The sequence below is a fragment of the Tachysurus fulvidraco genome, chromosome 8 (assembly GCF_022655615.1).
Source record: "Tachysurus fulvidraco isolate hzauxx_2018 chromosome 8, HZAU_PFXX_2.0, whole genome shotgun sequence".
Taxonomy (NCBI): Eukaryota; Metazoa; Chordata; class Actinopteri; order Siluriformes; family Bagridae; genus Tachysurus; species Tachysurus fulvidraco.
Window position 1 is genome coordinate 24,980,975 of NC_062525.1, and position 23,636 is coordinate 25,004,610.

Sequence of the window (23,636 nt, forward strand, 5' to 3'; positions counted from 1 at the left end):
AACACAATAAACACAATAAACACTGTAAACACAATAAACAAACACAATAAACACTGTAAACAACAAATAAACCACCAATAACACTGTAAACACAATAAACCAATAAACAATGTAAACCACCACTAAAACACAATAAACACTGTAAACCACAATAAACCACAATATAAACACTGTACAACACAATACACACAATAAACACTTTAGTAAACCACACAACCTGAAAACACAATAAACACTGTAAACACAATAAACACAATAAACACTAAACACAATAAACACAATAATACACTTGGTAAACACAGTAAACACAATAAACACAATACACTGTAAACACATAAATCACTGTAAACACAATATAAACACAATAAACACTGTAAACACAATAACACAATAAACCCACTGTAAACACAGTAAACACAATAAACACAATAAACACTGTACACACAATAACACACAATAAACACAATACACAATAAACACTGTAAACACAATAAACACAATAAACACAATAAACACTGTAAACACAATAAACACAATAAACACTGTAAACACAATAAACACAATAAACACTGTAAACACAATAAACACAATAAACACAATAAACACAATAAACACTGTAAACACAATAAACACAATAAACACTGTAAACACAATAAACACAATAAACACTGTAAACACAATAAACACAATAAACACTGTAAACACAATAAACACAATAAACACTGTAAACACAATAAACACAATAAACACTGTAAACACAATAAACACTGTAAACACAATAAACACAATAAACACTGTAAACACAATAAACACAATAAACACAATAAACACTGTAAACACAATAAACACAATAAACACTGTAAACACAATAAACACTGTAAACACAATAAACACAATAAACACAATAAACACTGTAAACACAATAAACACTGTAAACACAATAAACACAATAAACACTGTAAACACAATAAACACTGTAAACACAATAAACACAATAAACACTGTAAACACAATAAACACAATAAACACAATAAACACAATAAACACTGTAAACACAATAAACACTGTAAACACAATAAACACAATAAACACAATAAACACTGTAAACACAATAAACACAATAAACACTGTAAACACAATAAACACAATAAACACTGTAAACACAATAAACACAATAAACACAATAAACACAATAAACACTGTAAACACAATAAACACAATAAACACTGTAAACACAATAAACACAATAAACACTGTAAACACAATAAACACAATAAACACAATAAACACAATAAACACTGTAAACACAATAAACACTGTAAACACAATAAACACAATAAACACTGTAAACACAATAAACACAATAAACACTGTAAACACAATAAACACAATAAACACTGTAAACACAATAAACACAATAAACACTGTAAACACAATAAACACAATAAACACAATAAACACAATAAACACAATAAACACTGTAAACACAATAAACACAATAAACACTGTAAACACAATAAACACAATAAACACAATAAACACTGTAAACACAATAAACACAATAAACACTGTAAACACAATAAACACAATAAACACAATAAACACTGTAAACACAATAAACACAATAAACACAATAAACACTGTAAACACAATAAACACAATAAACACTGTAAACACAATAAACACTGTAAACACAATAAACACAATAAACACAATAAACACAATAAACACTGTAAACACAATAAACACTGTAAACACAATAAACACAATAAACACTGTAAACACAATAAACACAATAAACACTGTAAACACAATAAACACTGTAAACACAATAAACACAATAAACACTGTAAACACAATAAACACAATAAACACTGTAAATAAAGAGCAAAGTGTTGTTAACCCTTTTGTGGTCAAGGACCTCTCTCTCTAGAGAGTAGTAGAGGGGTAGAGTAGAGAGTATAGAGAGAGGTAGATATATATAGATATGTGTATATAGATAGATATATATATAGATATAGAGATATATATATTTATAGTATATATATTATTATATATATATATGTATGTTGTATATATTTGTATGTAGTATATATATATAGTTATAATAGTATATATATATATATATATGGTATTATTATGGATATATATAGAATATCTATAATATATGTATATAATATATGTTTATAATATATAATGTTTATTTATTTATATCTATTTCTTTATTCTCTGTATTTCTGTATTTATCTCTCTCTTTCTCTCTCTCTCTCTCTCTCTCTCTCTCTCTCTCTCTCTCTCTCTCTCTCTCTCTCTGTCTCTGTCTGTCTGTCTTTCTCTGTCTCTCCCTCTCTGTTTCTCTCTCTGTTTCTCTCTCTGTTTCTCTCTCTCTCTCTCTCTCTCTCTCTCTCTCTCTCTCTCTCTCTCTCTCTCTCTCTGATAATATAAAATCAGTCCTTTCATGACTTCATGATTTTGTCTAAACGTAACACAAATCAGAATGATTCCAGACTCCCATCAGGTCCAGATGTGACTTACGACATCATCACGACCCACATTCAGCCAGAGCCGTCTTCAAACCCACATATGTCGAACATGTGTAGAACGATCAGAAGTACGTCCACGTGTCCTCACTGGAAGGAGATTAAAGGCAGAATCGTTTGCTTGCAGTTCTGCCAAAAAAACTATGAAATTTGTTTAAAAAAAAAAAAGCTTCAGCCAAATCAAACCTTTTTGGCCACAACGATCACAAGAAACTCCTGGAGCATGTGGATTAGGTTTATCTTGTAGTTCACACTGCAGACATTGTAAATGTGACGATGTGGAAACACACCACATTTATACCTTTATTACTATTACATCCAGTCTTTCTTTAATTTGGTGCCATTTTGTTTTAAAAATACTTGAAATATTTTAACTAAGATTGTTAACTCTGGATGAACAAAATCCTGGGTTATGTTGTTTGAGGTTTCACACTGCTCAGACTTTACCTGGGATTAACACTGAATCCTGTCTCTTTATAATCTGACTTTTCAGACTGTACTTTCGTAACTCTGGTATATAAATAAATACAGGGATTTAAATAACGGCTCTTGTCCTTTTTGGGTGTTTTAACCCTCCTGAGACACACAACAGCCAAGAAAACAAAGACAGACGCCACCAGCAGGGGCAAAACACAGACCCAAATGCAGGGATAGTAAAGACAAACAGGGCAATGTATTTAAAAATAGCAGAACTACAAACACATGAAATTATTTGAAAACAGGGGCCGTTCTAGAGGCGGGGCCACAGGTGCCCTGGCCGCTGCTGAAATCCGATTGGCCCCTGATTTGCCCCCGTTCCATCAATCGTCGACGAGAAGAGCAACCGGAGAATTTTTCACAACGATCACAGATGCAATTCCACCCCCAAACCATTGGCGGCGCTCGAGCGTTTGAAAAAAAGAATGACTGCTGAAATGTATTTGCACCGTACTGAATAAATTATTTTGTGTGCTTGAATGTACCCTGAATGTACTGGGCCCCAGAACGTAACATGTGGCCCCTTAATGGCCCCTGTTACAGAAAAATCCTAGAACCGCCACTGCTTGAAAACAAACAAGATAACTTAAATACAAAACCGAAACTGACGACAGGAAAAAATAAAGACTTGCGAGACGATAAGATATAAACAGGGGAGGATAAACACGGGATAAGGATCGGACGGGGTAAACACACGTGAGGACACAAAACAAACAGGATATGATACGCCCCCTGGTCTTCTGGTAGGGAAATGCTCAAGCCGTGCATGGCAGGTTCTGTTGCTAAGCATTTAGTCGTAACGTCATGGCAGAGTTTCGTAGCCTCGAGTAAAAAAAGCTGTTTTAACCCCGCTTCACCTCGACGTGGGGTAAACACCGGGGTTTAGAACGATCATAACCCGGTGTTAATTGCAGCATGAAAACATCTAATTAGAGATGAGACACGTGCAGGTGCAGTTGAGTGTAGTTTTATTTACCCACAGGCGGGCAGACGATTATAAAGCGAACCACAGGTGAGAGACGAGGTGCAGACAAAACAGACAAATAAACAAATAACTATTCAGATACGGCTCGGGGATCATCGTGGGGGGGGGCAGAAACGAGCAGTGACAGGTGTGTATACTGAACACTAAACACTTTGCCGATCGCGTCTATACTCTCGGTGATGTGAGGCCGTGCTGCATTCTGGGTCACTGTCGCTGGCTTGCTTATCTTTTGTCACTTATGGATTTGTCTTAGCTCGCTTGAATTTGTTTACATATTTAATCATTCTTTAATTAACATAATGCGTCTGAAACGACAAAATATTCATTTAATCTGTGCATGCAAGTGATGTACGGAAGGTGTTCAATCTCGGCAGTGTGATCTGTAAAGAAAAGCGCAGTAGGGTGTTAAAATGAGACGATTCGAAGTCTAAGGATTATTTTAGAGAAAGAGAGAGAGAGAGAGAGAGAGAGAAAGAGAGAGAGAGAGAGAGAGAGAGAGAGAATGTTTGTGTTTGTCTTCATGTTGTTATCTACTGTATGGGATTTAAGCACAACCGTAATTGGTATTAGCGCAGGCTATGATGCTAGCATGTGAGCGGTCTATATCTCTGTATACGAAGCCCACAAGATGGATCTCAGTAAGTTAGATGGTACTTATTCTTAGAATAATTTGCTTTTCTTCTTCTTCTTCTTCTTCTTCTTCTTCTTCTTCTTCTTCTTCTTCTTCTTCTATACTAAAAAAGTACAGATTTATTTCTCCTCACACCTCCAGGGTTGGGGGTTCGATTCCCACCTCCGCCTTGTGTGTGGAGTTTGCATGTTCTCCCCGTGCCTCGGGGGTTTCCTCCGGGTACTCCGGTTTCCTCCCCCGGTCCAAAGACATGCATGGTAGGTTGATTGGCATCTCTGGAAAATTGTCTGTAGTGTGTGAGTGTGTGAGTGAATGAGAGTGTGTGTGTGCCCTGTGATGGGTTGGCACTCCGTCCAGGGTGTATCCTGCCTCGATCCCTGATGACGCCTGAGATAGGCACAGGCTCCCCGTGACCCGAGAAGTTCGGATAAGCGGTAGAAAATGAATGAATGAATAAACATCTCACGTTGAGGGACAGAAGAAGGAAATGCTTCAGCTGATTTCACCTCGAACGCTAGAGACGGTTTAATATTAAAGCATCGTCCGTCTCCAAGGGTTTTACGTCGATTTCTTTCTTTTTATTGGCCAACTACAGAACCTTTAGGAACATTTTTTTTTACTTCCTCTTGATTATCGGGTATTTATAAGTGTGGACTTATTTTTCAGGGACTCTTCAAATGTTAGAACAAAACAGAGCCCTTTGAACCAAATACTGTACCACCTTCTGAGATCCAGAATAAATGCTCCATGAATAAATTCCCTTCTTCTTCATCTCTTTATGGTTCTTGTTATTGGCATCCAGAGTCACCCCGAGTCTGTGTGGAAGTAGAAGTTTTTATAAATGCGATCTCTTTGTCAGGTGGAGAAGTTGGAGGGTTGATGGAAGATGCTACGTGTTCTGAAAACCTCCATTAACTCTTAAGTACAGTGAGTCATTCAGGGCAAATTTCCATTTGGTGATAACATAATTGGGTAGTAAAGATCGAAGTCTGATATTTTGCAGAGGGTTGTTTGCTCCTAATGTCGCCTTTATTAAGAGTGGATTTTCATATTAATACCCACTGGGGCTTGTATCGGTGTTGCGTTACGCGACAAGTCATTAAAACTTTCATACAGACTGCAGCTTTTATCTTTCAACACACACACACACACACACACACACACACACACACACACACACACACACACACACACACACACACACACACACACACTTTTCTCTTGCTGGCTATGACAGGTAAAAATTTAGCATTGGAATAGAAAAATAAAGAGAGGTTTGATTTGGAGATGGTTTCGGTTTTTAATCAAAGTTTTTAATCGGTGGCTTAGTGGTTAGCACGTTCGCCTCACACCTGCAGGGTTGGGGGTTCGATTCCCACCTCCGCCTTGTGTGTGTGGAGTTTGCATGGTCTCCCCGTGCCTCGGGGGTTTCCTCCGGGTACTCCGGTTTCCTCCCCCGGTCCAAAGACATGCATGGTAGGTTGATTGGCATCTCTGGAAAATTGTCCGTAGTGTGTGAGTGTGTGTGTGTGTGAGTGAATGAGAGTGTGTGTGTGTGTGAGTGAATGAGAGTGTGTGTGTGCCCTGTGATGGGTTGGCACTCCGTCCAGGGTGTATCCTGCCTCGATGCCCGATGACGCCTGAGATAGGCACAGTCTCCCCGTGACCCGAGAAGTTCGGATGAATGAATGGATCACTTGGAACTTAGTGGAGCTTGGTGGTCCTGTAGTCCTGAGTAGTCTGAGCTACCGTTTCCTCCGGGTACTCCGGTTTCCTCCCCCGGTCCATAAGCGGCATAAGCGGCATAAGCGGTAGGAAATGAATGAATGAATAAACATCTCACGTTGAGGGACAGAAGAAGGAAATGCTTCACCTGATTTCACCTTGAACGCTCGAGACGTTTTAATATTAAAGCATCGTCCGTCTCCAAGGGTTTTACGTCGATTTATTTCTTTGGGAAAAGTTTTTATTGGCCAACTACAGAACCTTTAAGGAACATTTTTTACTTCCTCTTGATTATCGGGTATTTATAAGTGCGGACTTATTTTTCATCTCTGGAAAATTGTCCGTAGTGTGTGAGTGTGTGTGTGAATGAGAGTGTGTGTGTGCCCTGTGATGGGTTGGCATGAGACGCCTGAGATAGGCACAGGCTCCCCGTGACCGAGTAACATTAACACAGTCTCATTAAAATCAAACACCGAGCTCAGACCTGAGCTGAGAATCAAACCCAGACTCACTCAGTCATACACCTCCATTTTTCACACCATAGTTATACTGTTGTTCCATCAGCACCAGTATTCTTGTGATATTTTAGAACAGGTTAATATAATGCTTTATAACGGTAACCGATCACACTCACTCACACTCACTCTACTTCAATCTTCTTAATTAAGTTAAGCAACTTTTAAATATCAAGTTTAGCATAAACATGAAATCACATTTTGTCGAGTTTTATATTTCCACTCGTAATTACGACTCGGCTTCGAAGCATCGGCACCTAATAGCTAACACTATTCCTCAGAAAGGAGTTCTCTCTTTCGATGATCGGATTAGAGACCCATCCGTAGGTCTTACAAACTCCACAGCCCAGAAGTTTAGGATCTCAGAAGGAGCTATGAAAACAATAATGAAACCCAGACCTATTAATAGAACCCATTCTTATTCAGCAAGCATGTCAAGCGTAGCTTAAACCGAGAAGCCGGCGTACTTTGGATGTATCGGCGAGTCATCTCTCCACCTCTTGGTCTGCTGAAGGCTGCAAGTTCACCCGAGCAGATGTTTCATTTCCTAGCTGTGGAGCACAAATTGAAGGAAAGTGTTCTGATTTATCTCAAGGAGACAGAGCGACTCGCTTTTGCATTATCGGCATAATAAAATAATTAAAGTCAACCAGAGCGTAGATGGAAAATAGTGGCTTCTAAAAGGGCATTTCTGAATGGCGTAGCAGTGGTAATGACAGGGGCTCCTGACGCATGTTCTGATGCACGTTCCATGCGGCCCCTCGATCAATAAGGACGAGGCTGCTGTTATTTCAAATTTAGTTTTGTCCACCCGCCGATGAGTCGCCACAGAGATCGCTTTCACAGCGTCTACGTCCACGTGGCCTTATTTCAGCCGCTTTCTTCTCCTCGTTTTTATTTTTTTTAAGATAAAAAGAGAGAAAGAGTCAGAAAGAAACTCTATGATGTGCTGTGAAACCGTCTCATTGTTTATCTGAATGGAGTATTAAATTCCACGCTTACCCGAGACCGTATAAGCTGCCTGCCTCGGAGATATTGCCGAGTGTCGAATTGATTACGCGCTTTTATGTCTTATTCATCGATTTTCTATTTGATTTTCTATACAGCTCCAAAGCCATTACGTTTTTTTTTACCTTTCATCCACAGGTCCAAGGAACTTATCAAGGAGGCCATTCTAGACAATGATTTCATGAAGAACCTGGAGCTCTCGCAGATCCAGGAGATCGTGGACTGCATGTATCCGGTGGAATATGACAAAGAGAGCTGCATCATTAAAGAGGGCGACGTGGGCTCGCTCGTGTACGTTATGGAAGGTGAGCGGTCTTGTGCAAATTAAAACCTAGATTAAAAAGTCGATTCTTCGTCGCAGGGACGCTTTGATTCGTTAAAGCTTTTAATGACTTAAAATGGAATTGATCGCAGCCAAAGGTTAAGGACCTTTATAAGCTGGGTATAGTATGTAAATGCCTCCAGGCCTAATCAATATTAGTGATAATTAATCAGTGATGTTTGTTAGAAGTTTTATTATTAGCAAAGGTTTGTGTTATTGACATTTCTAGCCTCGTGCTTCACTCCCACTCGGCAGGAACGGATGCTGGGTCTGGAGGATCTTTATGGAAAGAACCGAGTGCTGGTTCAGAGCTAGTGCTGGTGCTGGTTCAGAGTTGGTTCCACTGGCGAACCTTCTAAGAACCGGTTTGCCTTTCCACTGGCTAGAGAGCCGTCACAGCGCCGAGTGTGACGTCACTGTATACGTGTCACGTGTCCCAGCGACGTTAGCGCAGCAGCGGCAAACACAAACACAACAACAATGGCGGATCTTGCTTTACTGTTAAAGCTCATGGATTTGTGAACCTACATCGGCATCCAAATGCGGCGAATAAAACGTGTACGTGCGGCTCCGTGTAATCTGTATAAACGGAGGTTGTAATCGATAAAGTACATAACGTTATTTTATCGTTAACACAGAAAAAAATTTTGCCTTAGCATGTAGCTACCTACTATCATGTGTGCTGATAATGTATCATATTGCGATAAAGTAAAAGTGTATTAAACATTAGTATACTTAAGGTACATTATCAAATGCGCTAACAGTAGCCCCGCCCACAGCTCCTGACGCAAGCGGTTCTTAAGTCTAGACCAGCAACGTTTTGGTGCTACTTAAGAACCACTTTTCCTAAATTAGGCTCCGAACCTGCACTTGAACTGCCTCGGTGGGAAAGGGGCAATAGATCAGTTGTCACCTTTCATCCCTTTTTTATTACAGGTCCATTGTGAATCATTCGTTTCATGTTCATGCCCCTTGATCCATTTTTCTGCTAATTAAAGCTTGGCTAAACTGATACGTTCTTCTTCTTCTTCAAAGCACAAAAGCAGCTTTTCAGATGCGTTGGTGCTTCACTCGAGTAAAGTTCCCACTAAGTGGACTGCGACATGAAAGCAGCAAAAGAACGCTGTCTTATTAATTAACATTGTAAAATACCTCCAACTTAAACTATAATGAATGTCACCACAGTGTTCTTGACTTCTCAATTCTGATTGGCCAGAAGTTTTCCCCCAATTTTTTCCCCAGTTCCCAACTCTAGCTAGCAAAACATTTGATGTTTATTTGATATTTACGAAGCAGCGGGTGTCTCTAGGTGGTGGATCAGAATTCAGACATCGGTAAAGACTCTGGCTGACCGTCATGGAGCTTAAAGCAGGATCACAGGCAGGATTAAATAGTGCATTTTTAAAACCATGAACCACTCAAACTGTTTAAAGAACATATAGAAGTTCAAAATTAGGGATGTGGTAGCTCAGTGGTTAAGGTGTTGGGCTACTGATCGGAAGGTCAGGGGTTCGAACCCCAGGTCTACCAAGCTGCCACTGCTGGGTCCCTGAGCAAGGCCCTTAACGCTCAGTGTAAGTCACTCTGGATAAGGGTGTCTGCTAAATGCCGTAAATGTTTGAGAGCTACAACAACAATAAACATCGACTTACATTTGCAGCTGAAGTTGGTTGAGAGTTTGGGTTCGTCTACCAGTTTTCCTAGCTGAAAAGCTTCAGAAAATACGACTCCATTTAAGATGTCATCCCACAAAATTGTGGGATCCTATGAGGAGAAAATGTTTCTGCACGCTGGTAGGATTTTCCTTTTGAGAGCGAGAGACAGCCCTTAAAATTGCAGACTCTCTAATCAGTGCTGCAGTTATTAATTAAGGCTCTGGGTTGTTGATCAGAGGATCAGGGTTCAAGCCTCAGCACTGAGAAAGCTGCCACTGGTGGGCTCTTGATCAAGGCCCTTAACCCTCTCTCTGCTCCAGTGGTGCTGTATCATGACTGACACTGTGCTCTGACCCCAACCTCCAAAGTCGAGATATGTGAAGAATGTATTTCACTGTGCTGTAACGTAGATGTGACAATAAATAAAGGCTTCTATTCTGTACTATATGGAGAAAAAGTTCAACCAGGAGATTAATTCTAACATAAACTCTAAATTTAACATGAACATGTTTTCAAGGGGTGGGGCACGGTGACTTAGTGGTTAGCACATTCGCCTCACACCTCCAGGGCTGGGGGTTCGATCCTCGGGTGTTTCCTCCGGGTACTCCAGTTTCCTCCCCCGGTCCAAAGACATGCATGGTAGGTTGATTGGCATCTCTGGGAAATTGTCCGTAGTGTGTGAGTGTGTGTGTGTGTGAATGAGAGTGTGTGTGTGCCCTGTGATGTGTTGGCACTCCGTCCAGGGTGTATCCTGCCTCGATGCCCGATGACGCTCCCCGTGACCCGACAAGTTCGGATAAGCGGTAGAAGATGAATGAATGAATGTTTTCAAGGTTTCTCTGTTGTTGTTTTTTTGTCTTAATATCTTAAAGAGTGCAAAGAAGAAAGACTGGTCAGGAATCAACTGTTTGTTGTTGGTTCAACATAACTGACAACTTGAACTAATTGTCTCACAGGCATTCCACAGCGATAAGTGTAATTACGTTGTTATGTAGCTGAGCTATGAGAACCTGCCATCACTACGGCGTGGCATATCACCATCTTATTATTCATTCTTTATTTAAAGCACATCCTGAAGTGGTGTTCTGCTAATTTGACCAACTATAATGAATGACTTCCGCTGCAGTGGACTCTTCTGCTATGGGACATGGAAAACATGGGTTATGGTACTTATTGGTATTCAGTGATGTTGTCTGAGGTCAGAGTGGACCAAGAGAAGATACTTGTGCTGATTTCAGAGCGCATGTCTGGTCATGAGCTGTGATCGAGTCGTCCTGGGCTGCTGATTGCACTTAAGCAAGACAGATTCTCTTATTTTAACGCCAACTGTGCAGCACCTCCCAGACTGAGGTTGAGGTCTACGTACTTCTCCAGCTAAGGTCATCTGAAGTGATAAACCAGACATGAAAGAGAAATCGGCTCCAGCAGAGCCATTTCACTTTGAACGCAGCCTCGTTGCTTGTTCACCCAGTTATGAAAAAGTGATGCACCTTAAAATGCCATCTACCAAAATTGCCGGTCTCGTCGTGAACCCGAGGGTCCTTCTGCTGCGGAGATGACATTCTGCTGCGGTGTCTTGCTGCGTCAGGGTGTGGAGTCGATTTAGATCTGATGGACTCCTTTCTTCTAGCGTTCAACAACAACCCTGCAGGAGGTGTACACTTTATCGCACAACCTTTCTCAAGCTCCTAGCCCTTTATTCCAGGGTCCATTGTTTTGCCATGGATTTACTTTCCTTTGTCAGACCTGGCACTTACAGATTTTAAACCTGCTGACAACCTGCTGACTTACAAACACTTTTTTTTCCCCCATAAACCTGGATGCGTTTCACCTTTGCGAAAGCTTTTTGGCAGCACCGTAGCCACAGACAGACGCACACTTTTTTCGTCGTGCTGTGCTTTTTCAGGCTTCTATTCAGTTGATGCTTTCTGGCTTTGACACTTTCAAGCAGCGGGTCAGAATCTAGCAGGCAGTGCATGTGGCGTTAACAGGGTTTTCGACTCGCACAGCTTGTTCAGATCCCACACTCGGAAATAGGACAGGCGGAATTTTATTTCTCTCCCTGTCGTCTCTCGGATGTTTTGCTAAGACAGGGTTACATGATATGTAATTAAGCTATATTTAGGCACACTCTGAGTTAATTCGCGCTCGGCGCACAATCGACTAATATTTTAATTAATTAGGGAGTAGGAAGGGCGTCAGGGTGAAACACATCAGTGTAACTGCAGCTCAGGTCCTGCGTTTTTCATCTTTTTTTTTTTGGGTTTTGACGTGTGAGGAAATGATTAATGGAAGCTCATTAGAAGACACACGGACCGTAGGGAGCGAGATACAACACATATCTGCCATTTCAGCTGAAACCAGACTGGAATAAACAGTGGGATGTCACGGTTGGGGGCAGAATCATACTTAATGATCTTTAGGGTCAATTAGGACTAACCTTTATTAAATATTTAAAGGTTTAAAAGTGCTTGCTGGTTATATTAATGTTTATGCATGCAGTAGGGCTGTATCTCAGTGTCTGTCTTTGTTTCTGGTCTTCTGCCGCATATAAGGAATTAATGTTTTCAGATTTTTAGCCTGGAACACGGTGGCTTAGTGGTTAGCACGTTCGCCTCACACCTCCAGGGTTGGGGGTTCGATTCCCACCTCCGCCTTGTGTGTGTGGAGTTTGCATGTTCTCCCCGTGCCTCGGGGGTTTCCTCCGGGTACTCCGGTTTCCTCCCCCGGTCCAAAGACATGCATGGTAGGTTGATTGGCATCTCTGGAAAATTGTCCGTAGTGTGTGAGTGAATGAGAGTGTGTGTGTGCCCTGTGATTTGTTGGCACTCCGTCCAGGGTGTATCCTGCCTCGATGCTCGATGACGCCTGAGATAGGCACAGGCTCCCCGTGACCCGAGAAGTTTGGATAAGCGGTAGAAGAAGAATGAATGAATGAAAAGATTTTTAGCCAAATATCTCCCAGTGAATCAGCCAAAACAAGACCATACCAGAACACCATGGGCTCAACGCCCATCACACTATACCTATAGTGTCCAGTGCCTGCTAAAAACGCCGTATATATTCTTACTGTGAGAGTCCTTACTGTGACAAATTGACAAATTGTTTTCAGATAGATGTCGTCACGTCATGTCAAGAAGCTTTTATCCTTTCAACCGCGTACGGTATAGCTGCAAACATCAGTGTATAATGAATATGAGTGTGTGTGCGGGTTGTGTGTGTTTCCAGTTCAGTTCAGGGAGATGGGCTTTCCTCAGATTTTGTAAGAAGTAGCTGGGTGTCGAGGTGAACTTCTCTGCCAGGTGAACACCAGGGAATTTAAAAAAACCATGACATTCTGCTGTGTTGCTCTGGTCCATACGATGAAGTGCTTCCGCCGGCACGTAGGCTTACAGTCTAAACAGAGCTATGTCACAATGCCTTCTTTCCTCCTCCGTCAGCGCTGCTAACGATGAAGCCCAGCTCTACAGTACATAACCCACGTGAGAGTTTGTAAATAGACAGGCGTGAGAGTCGACACGCTTCCTTTTGGGAAAACACACAGCTGTGAGGGATTTGCGAGTCGTGGTTCGAGGAGATGATCTGCCAAACTACCGGATGACAGTGTTGCATAGCAACCTCATTAATGCCCATATACCCGCCAGCTGAACTGTAAAACAGCCCTGGGTAGATTGTTAAATCTGTAAATGATCTTTTAATGTCACTTCACATGAGCAGGATCAGGACGATGCCGTGGGGTTGAGTTTCGAGGTTCGAGTTTATTGTTAAATATTGTTAAAAATGTTCACATTTAATGTTGTTAAACATGTATACAAAATAATATAAAATCCTTGTACTTTGGTTTTTCCTATGTAGTGCAAAAATGCTAAATGAAGCAAAATTTAGCCCACTGTAAACAATACAGAGAAAAGATTATTAAGGTACTCTTAAATCAGAGCGCAAGTAAGATAATAGATGTACGAGGATAAAAGTGAGGAAGTCCCCAACCTTTTTTTCGCCGGGGACTGGTCAATGTTTGATAATTTTACCGCGGCCCGCTGGGGGTTTGGAGTGGCGGCTATACAATTAAATTAAAATCGATAATTTTAATTTAATTGTATTTAATTGTAATGCCTTTTTAACTCACTACAACGCTAAACCAATGAGAACCCTGAGCTTGTTTCTTTACAACGAGACGGTTCCATCTGGGGTAATAGGAGACAATGACACCCGAAGTGTGTCGCTTATGTCCAGTTTATTCCGTCGTTTTGTTTCGGTTGCCGTCACTGCAGAAATCCCCGATTCACACAGATAGCATGTCGGAAATGGCGATAGTGATGTAAGTGCTGTGGTGACAATCTCAGGGTATTCCGCCATGACTTTAATCCAGAACACCGGCAGAGTTTCTAACTTTCTAACGACGTCTGTTTCGTGCTCGTTTTTGCTAATTTGTGGGTTAAATTTGAGCAAACACAATATACACGTACACCAAGCACTGTTAAACATGACAAAGTACCGGTGAACAGAGAGAAGAGCGATACACACCTTCTCTCTCCACCAAAGCTACAACACCACTGCCGCTCGCAGCCGCTCGGCTCCAGACGTCACCTAAACCCGGCCCGATATCACGATATTTTGCGCATGCGCGGTATCGGTGCGGCTTTAGGTGACGTCTCTCAGCTCCCGGGTAACCTCTCATTCATGGAAAGTCGCACAAACCCGAGAGAAATACACCACAGTAAATAAAATGGAAATAATTTAATGTTCCTTGGGCGGCCCGGTACCATTTGGTCCACAGAAAAAAAATTCAGTCTAAGTTAATTCGATTCAGTTTTATTTGTATAAACAACGGGCAGGCGACGAATATTAGAGTTTACAATAAAATGAATAAAGTTGAGGATGTTGGTGAGGAAAATCTCCTGGGACTAAACCCCCAAAATCCGCAATTATTAAAGAACGAATGAAGGAATGTACTGTAGGAAAGAAAGTCATTGTTAATGAATAGTTATTTATTTATTTATTTGCTTGTTTATTTATTTATTTAATGTTTGCGATAAATGATCCATGTATATAATATGAGTGCTGGTAAAATGTTTGTTTTTAGGTTTCACCTGCACCTCCTCTCATCCATAGTTAATGAGCGTGACATTTAAACGACCGAGTAGATCAGAAGGCTATCTTGCGGCATTAAATATTATTTCCCTGCGTTTATAAAATCAGTGGTAGTGGTGCTGCAGGTTGTAGCGTATTTGGCATGAAGAGAAATATTAAAGACGCATCAGAAGCGTTATTTCAGTGCGATTCCTTCAGCCTGTAGCTCCGCCGTACTGTACGTATGTGAGATCCAGCATCGGCTGAAATCCAAACTTAATGAAGCTCAGTGTAAATCTCATTGACATGCTGGATTTTTTAATGAAATGGTCAGTATTTGCATGTTATATTGAGAAAACCGGTGAGAAGAAAGACAGAAAGTGATAGAGCGTGTGAGAGCGGCGCTGCTCGTCTAATGGGTTTTCATGCGAGGGATCGGATTTGTGTTCACTTTAGTCTTCGACTTTCTGTGGAGTCACTAAAAAACGTATTCTTGTGCTTTTTCTCCCACTCGTATGAGAGTAAAACTTCAGTGAGATCTAAGAATCTTTCAAATGTTTGAAATAAACGTCGAAAATAATGCACATTGACACAGGATGCTGTAAGTCCTCCAGCTCAAACCTGAAAACACCGTGATAAGGCTACTCATAATCGTCAGGACGAATACAGCCGTAGATATTAAAATGCGTTCCGTAAACTGACAAGGCCTTGAACGATCACGGGGCCATCGAAGAAATGTAGTGCTCCAGAAGTGTCGAAATTCCTAGCGAGTGAAATATATCTGTTATCTAAGCTCAGAAGGTCACAGGGCTGTCAAGTGTCACGCATTTGGGTCTTTTCTCACGATTTCCCACCACACGTCGTATTTCTCACACAGAAAAAGTTTGTGACTATTTATCATATATTTAATAAGCCGCAGCGCCCAAAACGTATCGGTCCGCACTGCCGTCTCTATGGAAACGGGAAGGAATCAAGCGCGTCTCGGTTCTTAGTCGAGCCTGACACTTATCAGCCAATCAAAAAAAAAGAGGCTACACAACAGCCAATCAGAAAATAGCACTATTGTATCTGGGTAAGATTTAACGCAACAAGCAATGAAAAAAACAAACATTATCGAGGGTATTTTCGATGGTCAGTTTGAACAAAAGCTCAACAAGAAACAGTTTGTCTCTGGATGGGACATTGTCCTCAATCATGTCCCTAAAAATGTCTGGGCTTGTGCTGAACTGTTTTATATGGGAGCAACATTACACATGATAAATGGGTCCGAAAAGGTAACAAACACTTACAATAAACACCACCAGTCATAATCTCTCTCTCTCTCTCTCTCTCTCTCTCTCTCTCTCTCTCTCTCTCTCTCTCTCTCTCTGTCAAACACACACACACTTGGGTGGTGTTGCCGGGGGTGGGGGTTGGAGATGTCACGCTTGCCTGTCTTTAAAACTTGAGAGCCCGAAGGTTATCCTCATGGGAGGGTGAAACAATCAAATATGATGGGAGAGTAAAATTGTTGAGACTCAAATTGAAGTGAGTCACTTGAATTGAAAGGACTGGAGAGAGACACAAAACGTATCTGGATAGAACTGTGTTTCAATCAATTAGCATTAGCATTACTGTCGATTTAGCATTTTTCTGGCTGTTTGTGATTGTAGCCGTTGCTGCTCTTTGCAAGCTAACACACAAGCGTGTATGCTAGCATGCTAGTGCATTAGCTCATTGTCACATTAATTAACAAACAGAATCCATTAACATATTTGTATAGTCTGTATTTCGAATAGAATATAACGGACGCATAGAAGCCTTTATTATCGCCACATATACATTACAGCACAGTGGAATTCTTTTCTTCACATACCCCAACTGAGGAGGTTGGGGTCAGAGTGCAGGGGCAGCTATGATACAGCGCCCCTGGAGCAGAGAGGGTTGAGGGCCTTGCTCAAGGGCCCAGGAGTGGAGCTTCATTTGTTCACACATTTTAATGCTTCACATTTGTCTGTCCTTTATTTCAAACTTTTATCCATCCATCCATACATCCATCCATTTTCTATAACATTTACCCTAAACAAGCTCCAGGGGTTCCATGGACGGGGTGAAAGCCCATCACAGGGCACCAGCACTCACCTGTTCACACACTACAGATTATTTAGAGATGCCAATCAGCCTGCAGTCCAAGTCTAAAAATTGACTGAGGGAGGAGACCCGAGTACCTGTAGGAAACCCCTGAAGCTAATGTGCTAACCACCATGTACTCCACAGTGCTCCCCTCTCTTTATACCAAACTTCATTCATTCACTCATTCATTCATTTTCTACCGCTTATCCGAACTACTTGGGTCACAGGGAGCCTGTGCCTATCTCAGGCGTCATCGGGCATCGAGGCAGGATACACCCTGGACGGAGTGCCAACCCATCTCAGGGCACACACACACTCTCATTCACTCACACACACACTCACACACTACGGACAATTTTCCAGAGATGCCAATCAACCTACCATGCATGTCTTTGGACCGGGGGAGGAAACCGGAGTACCCGGAGGAAACCCCCGAGGCACGGGGAGAACATGCAAACTCCACACACACAAGGCGGAGGTGGGAATCGAACCCCAACCCTGGAGGTTTGAGGCAAACGTGCTAACCACTAAGCCACCGTGTCCCCTCCTTTATACCAAACTTCTTATCCTAAATATTTCAGGCTAATGTAATCATGTAAACATCTCTTATTAATGTTGGTGTCTTAGGTTGAATTTTATTATTTTTTTACATTTGCTTTTATTTATTTTTTTAATGTTTTTATGTGATATTTTTAAAAATCACAGGATACAAGGCCCGTATACAAGCACCGGATTTTTTGTTGAGGTATCTGTCACTATAAACACTAAATCACAGCTTCTACACAAACACCAAACGAGTAGCTGTCACTCTGCTACAGTATGTTTAAAGGAATAATTTGTCCGGACTCATTATTTTGACAAGCGTTTCCCTTTCCTCTTATGGCTGCCTGTTATGTCCTCTGTGCCTTATCAGCCGTAACAGGTTTCAAATCCATCCCCTACCTCTCTCCCGGTTCCTCTCCGTTCATCGGCCCTGTGATGCTGCCGCTGCTAACTAGAAATGAAAGGCAACAGGCTGCAATTACCATGATGCAAATTACACGCCACAAGCATTACACAGTCGCCACACACTGTTTCTGTTCTACAAAGCACTCGCATAAAGAATCGCGCATATGATTATAGATGCTGGATTCTGCGCTAAGTAACACTAAACAATACGTCCGCTAATGAAACCCAGGGAAGCGTCAGGGTATCATCATTTATTTACTTTGACCACAATATCGAGCAGGAACAGCAGACATATTCAAATCACCGATGTTTCACATTGGATTATTTCATTATTCTGTTAAATCTCCCCTTTTAATGATCAAATCGGTCTGTTTCTAGGATGATTGGGATTTGCTAAGATTTGTCATCGGCGGATGTGACTAAGGTGTATGAGGTGTATTGTTCTGGATGAGAGAGTCTTCCAAAGGCTGTAAATGTGTTGGTGTTGGATAAGGTTTTGGACTAAGGTGTTGGTGTCGGATTACCGACCGGAAGGTTTCAAATTGAGTTAAAATCCCAGGTCCACCACTGCCACCTGGCAAGGAGGACCCAGAATCATAAGGGACTACAACCTCATGTTGGAGAGTACTGCTGGGCCCCTGAGCAAGGCCCTTATCCCTCAATTTCTCACTTGTATAAAATGAGATAATATGTAAGTCTTTCTGGATAAAGGTGTCTGGAAACGATTGGGCAATATAAGAAAAGGCTTTATTCATTCATTCATCGGGCATCGAGGCAGGATACACCCTGGATGGGATGCCAACCTATCACAGGGCACACACACACTCTCATTCACTCACACACACACACACACACTACGGACAATTTTCCAGAGATGCCGATCAACCTACCATGCATGTCTTTGGACCGGGGGAGGAAACCGGAGTACCCGGAGGAAACCCCCGAGGCACGGGGAGAACATACAAACTCCACACACACAAGGCGGAGGCGGGAATCGAACCCCCAACCCTGGAGGTGTGAGGCGAACGTGCTAACCACTAAGCCACCGTGCCCCCCAGTAAAGGCTTTATATCAATATCAATTGCGGTGGCTTTTACTAAAATAATCTTACAAATGCTAATCCTACCGTTGTTCCTGGGTACACAGCATCTGCCTCATTGTTGATAATCTGTTGATAAAACCTGGCTGAAGGCAGGAGCTCCTTTCCACGGAGTCTCAGCTTGGTGAGCAACCAGTTGCATGCTTGTACAGCCCACATAGCATGGCTGGCTATTTCATTCTGTGCTTTTACCGAGGGCTACCTTCAGGGAAATAAGCCAGCATTAAAAAAGTATAACGTATAAATAAATAAATAAAATCAAATAAAAAAAAGGCTTTCTTTGCTGATAAATACCAGAAGCTAGGCACAGGGCCATGGGCTGTTTAGGATTTCTACAGTGTCTGGTTCTAATATTGTTGTTCCACCACAAGGGACTTGATTCTATGCAAAGTAAGCACACACACACACACACACACACACACACACACACACACACACACACACACACACTCCATTACCTCTGGAATTTTGTGTTTTCGCAATCTCAGATAACGCAAAATCACTGAAACTACATGATATTTAGAGCAGCTTGTGATTTTTCAGAATTACTTAAGATTTTCCACAGATTCAGGCCAAGCCCAATGAGGGGAAGTGCCTGAAGCGTGTTTTGGTCACGTCACGTGACGTCACGTCTAGCCCCGCCCCCAAAGTTAGCGAAATCAAAAAGTTAGCACAACATAGACATGTCATATATCAAAACACTCAGCACAATGAGGAGATCTGCCTCACACGTGTTTTGGTCACGTCACGTGACGTCATGTCTAGCCCCGCCCCCAAAGTAAGCGAAATCAAAAAGTTAGCACAACATAGACATGTCATATATCAAAACACTCAGCATGATGAGGGGAACTTGCCACGTGCAAGCACCATTCACATTTTCTTCAGGAAATGTACCGTTCTAGTTACATCTGCATCTTTGCTGGTAGGAGGTAAAAAGATGAACCCTTTGTTTACAATTTTGCAAAATTTAAAGTAATTTTCTACAATCTTTTTTTTTTTTTTTTTTTTTACAAATTTTGATAATCAAGCATTTTGTCCCACATCAGAATCAGAAACCCTTTCACACAGTGATTCACACAGTACAAGGGTGTTCCATAAGTCTCCATACTGTACATATTTATTTTTTTTTACAGTTAGCCCTTAAGAATGACTTTGAGGAACGTATTGAAATCAATCTCATGGCTGGATCGAGAAGGTTGCGATGCAGGATTTTACTGCAATCTTCATTATTCAGTGTCTAAAGCTGACATTTATTCACTAAGCAAGGACACTAAGCAAACGATTATCTATGTGGATCATGTATTACATCCCCTCCGTACCATATGGGTGAAATAGCAGAGAATCTTCATTAAAAAAGTAATTCAAACAAGAGACGATGCAACGGGGCGGGGCGGGCGGGTTTTTGGGTGGTGTGTGATGTGGGGGGGTGGTGAATTGTGGGAGTGTATTTGGGTGTACTCTCTATCGTAAGTTTTAATAGTGAAAAATAGCAAACGTTTATTTCAAACCCTGGGGGGATTTCTGATGTCATTAACCTGGCAACCTGCATTGTCTTTTAACTTTTATTAACGTGTTGACATAATCGATCGCTGACACGCCGCAAAAGTTAAAGGTAACTTTATGAATTCTACGTTTTATCGTTAGCCAAATTAACGAGTAACTTCGCTACACAACATTCATTCATTCATTCATTTACTACCCGCTTATCCGAACTACCTCGGGTTACGGGGAGCCTATCAGGCGTCATCGGGCATCGAGGCAGGATACACCCTGGACCGAGTGCCAACCCATCACAGGGCACACACACACTCTCATTCACTCACACACACACACACACACTACGGACAATTTTCCAGAGATGCCAATCAACCTACCATGCATGTCTTTGGACCGGGGGAGGAAACCGGAGTACCCGGAGGAAACCCCCAAGGCACGGGGAGAACATGCAAACTCCACACACACAAGATGGAGGCGGGAATCGAACACCAACCCTGGAGGTGTGAGGCGAACGTGCTAACCACTAAGCCACCGTGCCCCCCCCCCCATATAATTATAATATAATTTTGAGTCTTATTTTTATTTCGTATCTGCTTAGACTTCTCAACATTTCCAGCTGTGTTAAAAAAGGCCAGTATTTTGCATGCAGCATGAGTATAAGTGGAGGATAAATCCGGCTTAACTTGGACCGAAGCCACTCCTTCACTGCTCCAGCACTATTTATCACTTCATTTGTTAGGCTCACTGTGGATCTCTTGCTTAAAGCTTAAGAGTCAATAAAAAGGCGTTAAGGGAGGAAGACCTCACTGATACGGAGGCTGGATCCCAAGTCACGAAAACACGATTAAAACTTTTTTTGATTTTATTATTAGAAATCCATGGAACATGTCCAGAGATTGGTTTTTTTTTCCGTCTTTGGTTTTTAGGTTTAAAATATATTTTCCCATCAGAGACATTGTGAAATAAACGAGTCGTGATATTCTTTGTCTTGGCTTCAGTTCCAGCAGTTACATCAATCAAAATCTTGTTTGAAATGTTGCCTTGTGAAGAACTATAGAAAGTCTGTATGTGTGGTTTTCATCCCCTGCTAGGAGCCACAAGAGGTGGCGGCGGCGGCGGTAAATTGTCAGTTTCCGAGAAGCACCCAGGTGTTCGGCACAGCGCGTAACAATAAGCTCATGCAAATGCACAGAAAATGTCCAATCAGTAACCGTGAGGCGGTCACGTCAACACATAATAGCTCTAATTACCTACTTAATCATAGATTGACGTCCAAAGCAATATCCGGCTACCTTGTTAGCAGGGAGACGTTTGAGCGTGATAGATTGTTTATTATGGAGACACGAATCCGACCTGATGCGAGCACGTGACCGGTTATTTCCGACAGTGCAGCACCAGCGCTAAAGCTTAATACAATTCAGGATCTTTTTTTTTTTTTGCTTTGAGCTTTCAGCTAAATTGATGAAATTGTTTCCAAAGGAAATTCATTTGATGTGTGTTGTCTATTACTTACGTCTGATGGGTTTGATGATTGATTGATGGACCGATCGTAGCGGCGCTTCATCTCCGAGTGAAACATTCGTGCCACATCTCATTATCTTTTCCCTTCTGGCTCAGCGTCACTTATTAAACAGCGATTGAAGACCAACCGGATCATTTTATAGAACTGTCCCATTTTCTATATGACAGACGACATGAAGCAACTGACAGTAGTTTCTTTAAAGAAAATATCAATAGTTTAAATGATCGTTTATTAAAGGAAAATTGTTATCTACTATAAACTGTCGTTGTATGAAACCGAGTCAGGAGTCAATCATCCATCCATCCATCCATCCATCCATCCATCCATCCATCCATCCATCCATCTATCCATCCATTTTCTGTAGCATTATCCTATCAGGATCACTGAGAACCTGGAATCTACAGTATCCCAGGGGACTCGGGGGAACAAGGTGATGGACACCCATAACAGGGTACCACCTGATATTGGAACTTTTTGGAAGACCCATATGTTATGCCAGATTCCACAGTAATGACATCATACTTATAATAAAGCATGGTGGTGGTAGTATGATAGTGTGGAGATGGTTTGCTTCGTGCATATTTCCATGTAGTGACTGATTTATGGATTCTGCTCTCTGTAGGAAAATCCTCCAAGTAGGTTGTCTGTTTATCAATTTATGGCAACGATCTGCTAATCAAATTCTTTTGATAATTTTTTACACCCTGCAGGTCTTTTTGGGGTGATTTTCTTTGGATAGACGAGCCAATGGTAGAACTTTTTTGGAAGATGTGCAATATATTCCACAATAACAACTGTATCCTAACAGTAAAGCATGGTGGTGGTAGTATGGTAGTGCAGATGTTGGGCATGTGGGAACCAACCATAAAAGGTGTTGGGCTACCAATCGGAAGGTTGTGAGTTCGATCCCAGGTCCACCTCTGGATAAGGGTGTATGCCAAACGCTGGAATTGGACATGATAGTTTGATAGTTTGATACGCATGAGGACAAGTTGATATTTTTGATGTCGAACCCCATTACGGTGCTGGGGTATGATGTTAATTGAACCTGCTCACAAGCCTGTTGGTGAATCAAAACATTTCGGTAACGAAGAGCGAGTCAGAATCACTCCACAGAGATGTGTTATTATTATCGGGATCTTTGGGTTGCAGTTGTTGTTTTTAATGTACCGGGTCCAACAGCATTTGCTAACAAGATGGAAAGGAAATCCGAAGGGGCCAATACTTTTTCACAGTATTGTGCAGAACTGCAGTGCAATGCCTGGATCTATCTCAGTATCTGGAGTGGTTGATTTTTTTTCCTTTGTTTTTTTTTGGAACAAAATAAGAACCCTGTCACTGTGCCCCAGCGCAGGGTGTCAGGATGCTGTGACTTCTGGCTCTGACGCTTCCTCAATGTTTCCGACATTCTTCTGGTGATGAGTTCTTGTTTTTTTTCCCCCTGTCTTGCATAGTTGTTTTTGTTTGTACTTGCTAGCATTATTTTCTAGTTGGTTCTGTTTCTAAAAATAGAACGAAACTACCGAATTG

At 41.6% G+C, this 23,636-nt stretch overlaps 1 protein-coding gene across 3 annotated transcripts in view; it reads left to right on the forward strand.

The window, feature by feature from the left end:
- prkg1b (protein kinase cGMP-dependent 1b) overlaps positions 1 to 23,636 on the forward strand; it is a 150,254-nt gene that overhangs the window by 22,215 nt on the left and 104,403 nt on the right. For all 3 annotated transcript variants that reach the window (XR_007143706.1, XM_047817439.1, XM_047817438.1), the window contains exon 2: positions 8,020 to 8,186. Coding sequence is in view for 2 of the 3 variants with exons in the window: in XM_047817439.1 (XP_047673395.1) it covers positions 8,020 to 8,186 (167 nt within the window). In the remaining variant the exon portion in view is untranslated. The remainder of the gene's footprint in view (positions 1 to 8,019; positions 8,187 to 23,636) is intronic.